The sequence below is a fragment of the Dreissena polymorpha genome, chromosome 6 (assembly GCF_020536995.1).
Source record: "Dreissena polymorpha isolate Duluth1 chromosome 6, UMN_Dpol_1.0, whole genome shotgun sequence".
Taxonomy (NCBI): Eukaryota; Metazoa; Mollusca; class Bivalvia; order Myida; family Dreissenidae; genus Dreissena; species Dreissena polymorpha.
The window spans coordinates 13,151,614-13,158,896 of record NC_068360.1 but is presented as its reverse complement, the minus strand read 5'-3'; the positions used below and the strand labels follow the sequence as shown (position 1 = coordinate 13,158,896).

At 34.1% G+C, this 7,283-nt stretch overlaps 1 protein-coding gene across 3 annotated transcripts in view; it reads left to right on the top strand.

Moving 5' to 3' along the window:
* Positions 1-1,907: 1,907 nt before the first annotated feature.
* The window catches only part of LOC127834582 (basic immunoglobulin-like variable motif-containing protein), a 37,293-nt gene continuing 31,917 nt past the window's right edge, over positions 1,908-7,283 (top strand). For 2 of the 3 annotated variants that reach the window (XM_052360577.1, XM_052360572.1), the window contains exons 1-2: positions 1,929-2,186; positions 5,274-5,593. In XM_052360577.1, coding sequence (XP_052216537.1) covers positions 5,317-5,593 — 277 coding nt within the window. In that variant the 5' untranslated portion in view covers positions 1,929-2,186; positions 5,274-5,316. Of the gene's footprint in view, positions 2,187-5,273; positions 5,594-7,283 lie in introns of all 3 variants that reach the window. The other variant, XM_052360576.1, reaches the window with a different exon arrangement.

Below are 7,283 nucleotides of genomic sequence, written 5' to 3'. Positions count from 1 at the left end.
AAATAGCGATAACAAAAGCATCAATATTATCGATGGGATGTAATCCGAATCAATTACAAGCATTGAAATAAATTAGAATTGCGGTTAATGCGTTTCCGGAAATATCTCATATCTTTAAAAAAAAAAGTATGTATTTAAAAAGAAGAACATGATAATAATAAATGATCTTTTTTCAAACATTATTAATCTATCAAGTTTTTCAAAGCTGCACATATGATACGATTTGTAGTGGTTTTTGTTACAATATGAAATAGTACATTGCTCAAGACGGTCATAAGTTCGGACGCTTTACTAAAAGGTTTAAAAATCGAATATTCGAATATAATCGAATAATAACAAACGAATATTCGAATATGATTGTCAGTATTTGTTCCCATCCCTATTAACAAGGTATATTTATATATATAAATATATATGTATATATACTGGTATATCAATTCCATCCAAACCACATAACAATTCGATCGATCAGACTATAATTAAAGATATAGTCTATACCAGCAACGATTTTTATCAAATCGATAATTTTGAACAAGATGCAATATCATGGGAAGATATAGGCAAGAAGGAATCCATCGAACAAAATAAGTCAGATTGCGTTGCCTTTGTAAAAAAACGGATTTGTTTCCAGCCGTGCGTGAGGCGATGATCTTACTACTACCCTGACCGCCACCACTTGTACGGTGATACGATCATAATTTAGCGTGCTGAGACGAGTCTTTACATGGTTAAGAGTCACCCATGTCGTCTTCACTTTCTATTCTGGGACTGAATAAATGTAAATTGATCGAATCCCCCCCGGTATTGTGCTTTTGCGAGTGAATAAATTATTCAATAACCGTATCCATGATTTGTTTACAAGTGAATGGGAGTTGTTGTTCGTGTGAAACTTTTCAATGTCATTTCGATCCAAACTTTTCAATTTAATTATCATACATTTACACCTTAGATTGTTATCCCTTATTCTCTCTGATTCCTTATTTTACTACATTTTTCGCTCACCGATTTTCCGGGGGGGGGGGGGGGGGTCAGATCGTCCCATTTGTCCCCATGTGCGGACGCCCATGCAAAGACCGAAATCACGATGCTATTTACAATGAAAAATTATGCAATTTCTTTCAAGATCTCTTCAATAAAGTGCATAATATAAAATAAATGAACAATGATGTGTGTAGGCGATTGTGTACATATCAAATTATCTACCTTCGTAATCACGTGCACTCGAATTTGTTTTCGAGTTTATGCCATCGTCTGTCAAAAGGTTTGAAATGCGAAAAACATTTACACGCAACGTAATCTCCTATATGAACTTAAGCAAATGCACATTTTCCATTCGCATCCAACGTTTTCAAATTCGTATTGTAATAACATCAAAATATGGGTAAAAAGTTCTTTCAAAAATGAGGCCAGCCGTTAAAGGGATCTTTTCACGGTTTGGTAAATTGACAAAATTGAAAAAAAGTTGTTTCAGATACGCAAATTTTCGTTTTCGTTTTGATATTTGTGAGGAAACACTATTACTTTTGACGATTTGAAAACCTACAAATTATAAAGCGTTGCAACGCGAAACGATTGAATAATTTGGAGAGTTCTGTTATTCGTTTAAATGTACGAAACTACGAAGATTGCTTATATAACGTATAAAATACTTAATCTGAGTATACACGGCGGAATAGCCGAGAGGGCTAATACGTTTTTACTTCAGACTAATTCCAGGACTCCGGGGGTCACTGGTTCGAGCCCTGGTACCGGCTACTTGTTTTCCTTTTTTAAATTTTATTCTTGATTTTTTACTGGAGCTTTTAAGATCCATTGTTTACATTTATCAATATAAAGCATTTAATGACGAACTTCAAAATATGCCAAAATCTGTGAAAAGGTCCCTTTAAGGAGCGAACTGTTTAGGGGGCAAACCGATTTGACCTGACGTAAAAGGGCGGGAGAAAATGTCATTACTTGACAACGATAAACAATTGTTATCTATCGGTACATGATATGTTTTATTCCTCTCCAAGAGTGACATTTACATTAATATTTTCCATTTTTTACAATCCTTTATACAACTTGAATCTTGTCGTACAAAACAATTTAGATTCAATCAAGGACAACGTCGCTAAATTTAACGTATTTTCGCGATTATCTGTCGTACACTAACCTGCAACACTGTTTTCTTGCAGTTAAAAAGGGTAAGCATTCGCGTTTGAACTCGATGTTTTTATAAGCGGATACATAATTGAATAGATCGCATTTGACATTACTGTATTTAAGCATTACTTTTTTACAGCAAAACGCCATAAATGTTAACTGTCGTCACAACAAAAACAACACCACAAGTCCACAGTCCGTCTTTCTGATTTATTATAAAATCAGGTACAGTCAGTCAACCAGTTTAGAACAACCCTGCAAAAACGTTATTTCTTTTGACCACAATAATTTCTTTCGCAATTTAGTGTCAATGTGAGAAGATGTAAAAATAAAGGGTAAAATTTATTCTGTATATGATAACAGGTTAGATCAGACGGCATATGCAGTTTTTTGCCAAAAATAGCCAATTAAAGTTCACCCTTCGGAAAATTATTAAAAATCATTCAACATACAGAATAAGTATTTCAAAACATTGTCATTGCATTTGTTTTCAATCAGCAAAAAGTTTATTTGAAAATAAAGCCTTATTCAACTATTTGCTGCATGCCCCCCCCCCCCCCCTGTAAGAATAATACAAAAGCTTTCTTGATAAAACTTTTTTAATTTATTCCTTTTTTCTAATGTTTACCTTGGACACTTATTATTTTGTTTTTATTGGGTCATTATGGAAATTAAATACAAATTAATCGGAACTGCCATTTATCCGGAACTGGTTGACAAACTGTATTTCCGCAGTAAAAATGTTCGATAGCACTAACAATAAATCAAGCATGAATAAACAGAGATCTTAAATGTCCTCAAAAGCAATAATTAATTAAGTTTACAACATTTTTAAGATTTGGGATATGAGACACAAAATAAAAGTATGGCACAGTTATTTTTAAGCAATGTCCAATTTCTTCTTTAAAAAAAATCTAATAAATTATAATACTTCATATATTGTTAGAGTCTAAATTTTAAGACATTTAATTACCAAGAAGTGATTGATATTGGCAGCAAGAGATGTTTTATTAAAGATTTAGCAAGTAGATTGCACAGATTTGTTTTTAAGTAAAAGCCTACAGGCATAAACGATATATACCATGAAAATTCAAGTAGAATGATGATTTTTGTCAGGGCTTCATGGGTGTATTGTTATTAATGAGGAGAAGTGCTATGCCTGAAAACCTTAACCCTTCACTTTCTTAAATAAGAGTTGTTGTCATTTGTTGTTTTTGTATTGTAGGCTATATCTCAGATGTGATATGATACAACATTTCAACTTGAAACTTCATGGGTGTGTAGAAATCATTAAGAAGAAGTGCCATGCACAAGAACCATAACCCTTCACTTTCTTAACTATTTAAAGAGTTATTTGCCTTTCTTGTTTTTGCATGATGTATTTTTTCAAGGCAATATCTCAAATATGCTACAAGAATTCAACCGAAACTTCAATCATGGGTGTGTAGAATAGTAAATATCAATTAGGCAATAAACTGCTTATGTTAGGGTTCTTTTGTCTGTAAGAATAATTGGATATTTTTATTTATTAAATGTGTTGAGAATTGCAGTTATCTAGTTAGTCTATCACAGAACATAAGGAGAGCAGGATCTCTGTTAGATACCATTTAAGATGTACCTATTTATTTATCTAATGACTTCGAATCTTTGATGCATATACATGTACACATACATGTTTGTTATTGGATTAATTACCAATGGTTTGTTGTTCACTTGCTTGTTATCAAACTTTTTGGAATATTGCATCCATGTTTTGTAACCTGGCATAGGAACAGTTGGCTATTAACATTTATTAAGATACATTTTGAAATTAATAATATGACATAATAAAGGATAAAAAATCAGCCAAATAATATTTTGGTCGACCATCAAAAAGACAACAGAAAATGTTATCAAAGGGGTAATTTAACTTCAAAGGAGATTCTTTTTTAGAAAAATCATTACATGTTTACCACTTTGTTTTCCTTTGCCCCGAATTTTAATGTTTTCTTTTGCCAAAAAATGATAATTAAAATAAAGTTGTGCACAAATTTTGATGGAAATATAAGTTTTTTTTATTTTTTGTGTCTATTCTTCTTTATTATTAAGATTACATTCAGAGGAGAATTTTTATTCTAAGGTAAATTAACAGAATGAATATATAAATAAACAATATGTGTAAAAACCATAGGCGGATCCAAGGGGGGGGGGGATGCGGCAAACGCCCCCCCCCCAAAAAAAAAAATCGCCAAAGAAAAGCCAATTCATTTAATTTTTCACATTTAATTAGATCTAAATCACCTATTTAAACTCATTATTCACCACTAGCCTGATATCCGTTAATGTATTCTTCTTTATAGCATTTCTTCCGGCTTTATCCATCCCTATTACGTATAAGCTATGCATTTTTTTGGCATTATAAGAAGGTACATGCTAGAGAAGTGGTTGTCAAAGCCTTTAAAATCACTAAAATCGTGGAGCTTCACCCCCAAGCAGGACTATTCCCTGCATCCACCAGGGGCCCTTGTGGTCCACTGGACCCCCAGCAAATCTGTTAATATCCCGCCGCCCCTAACCAGAAATCCTGGAAACTGCTTCAAAAATGTTTTATTGCTCAGAAACACTGAATAATTTCTTTACACTTACTATTGATTTTAGCATATTTATCCTCGTATGATCTTTATAAGTACAACAAAGTGTAGTATGAGCTAACCATTTCATTCGCATCATCACATTTATATATTAACTGTTTTGTTTGTGATGATTCTGTATTAAATTGGTGTGTAGACCAAAGATATGAATTATAGTTTTTAAACATGGACATCATATTAAATGTAATTATTTAAAAAGACATAGTTTTCAGCTAAATAATTTACTTTAATGTCATTTCAAACTAAATATACCTAACGAAGAAAACATTGTGTAGACTACTGTTAAAAAAATCTTCAATTTCAAATTCTTTATGCTTTCATAATAAGCAGTATTCAATGCTTTTCCATTTATCTGTAAAATAAATGGCCATTTTTTGCCAAATATAAATTGCTTGAAAATATTATTGAAATGTAATTGCATATCTGGATTGTAGACCATTCCAACCACTTGCCAATGTTCCATAAAGAGGTGTTCAATTATTGTTTTTGTTGTTGCAGGAATCCAGATTATAACGATTAATTGCCTTTGGATTGTCTAATCATGGGAAACATCCTGGCCAAGATATTTCATCCATCATTTAGACAGCTTCCTTGTCAAGCAGAGAAATCCAGGCCATTAATCAGAGAGGCAGAGTCAGAGCTTGCATACCAAGTGGATCACAAGGGGGCTAACTCTGTAGTGCTAGAAGGATCTCCAGTGGATGCAGTTACCCTCTCTTGGGAAGAAATTCACTTGATGAGTCTTATTCTAGATGAAGTCCAAAATAAACGATTTGAATGCGCCCTGAAAACTGCAAGATTGTTGACGAAAGTTTCAGGTACCAGTATTAGTTTTGTTTCAAATACAGAAACTTTGTCTGTTCACAATGTATAGTCACCTATTTCATTATTTTTTAATAACAAATATCATACTGCATCAGTTCACGGAGTGTAATCTAGAGTCCGTGATCCGTTGAAGACAGCACTCTGAAGACAGGTTACCTGGTATATTGCCACAACTTGTTAATTTAGTTTTGTTATTATAAGGTTCATAAAGAAAAATAAAAGTATATAAACTTGTAGCAGAAGAAATTAACATTTGTATCATAGTTGCCAACCATTGATAGTTCAATATTTTGTTTTTAGATGGTCGCTTTAGCGACCGTCTAAAGTGCTTAGTGTAAAATTCAGGTCGGTACGGCCTAGCTACTAGGAGCCCAATACCCACTTACTACGCCTATCCGCGCAAGAAAGAGTTGTATAATTTATGCAAGAGTTTTGAGTTCTCCAATTATGTTTATTCACAAATGGAAACATTATATTAATATCGTGTTAAATGCAATAGTTTCGAACAGTGTTTTATAGAAAAGAATCAATAAACAATGATTGTATTGTACGTGTCACGGAGGAGATTGTTTATGAATGATTAAAATAGTCCACTTTCTGCTGCGTCTGCGTGACGTAGTATTTTCGCTCGGCTCATTCATAAATCTGAGGCTGGCCATAAACAAAGGGGAGTCCGGGTGAGAATAACGCAATAGTATAAGGTTACGCTTGTTTATATTCACAGGTCTCAATTAATAATACGTTGACCACGAGTTCAACAATTATTACAGGGATACGATAGACAACATAAAAAATGTTTCATTATCGCTGAAACTGAATATTAAAAATAATTTAAATATAACAAGAATATTCTTTAAACAAGGGCTGTTTGTAAAACATGCATGCCCCCCTATATGGGCTAAAAGTTGTAGTAGCAGCCATTGTGTGAATATGTTTTTTGTCACTGTGAACGGTGGTGGTGGTGGCGGTGGTGCAGCAGCAGCAGCAGCAGTATGCATTACAAAAATGCAGTTAGCCTTACATTTGGTAAAATTTAAATATATTACAAGGGAGGCAAATGCTGTAACAAAAAGAACATGCATAAACGGTAGTTGTTTCCCTTGTTTGAACCATGCTAAATCCTTAATATGCCTATTTCCAGTAACTGTGACCTTCACCTGTGACCTTGACCTTTGACCTAGTGACCTCAAAATCAATAGGGGTCATCTGCGAGTCATGATCAATGTACCTATGAAGTTTCATGATCCTAGGCCCAAGCGTTCTTAAGTTATCATCTGACAACCACCTGGTGGACGGACCGACCGACCAACAGACAGACCGACATACCGTGGTGGTGGTGGTGGTGGTGGTGGTGGTGCTGCTGCAGCAGCAGCAGCAGCAGCAGCAGCAGTAGTAGTAGTATGCATTACAAAAATGCAGTTAGCCGTACATTTGGTAAAATTTAAATATATTACAAGGGAGGCAAATGATGTAACAAAAAGAACATGCATAAACGGTAGTTGTTTCCCTTGTTTGAACCATGCTAAATCCTTAAAATGCCTATTTCCAGTAACTGTGACCTTCACCTGTGACCTTGACCTTTGACCTAGTGACCTCAAAATCAATAGTGGTCATCTGCGAGTCATGATCAATGTACCTATGAAGTTTCATGATCCTAGGCCCAAGCGTTCTTGAGTTATCATC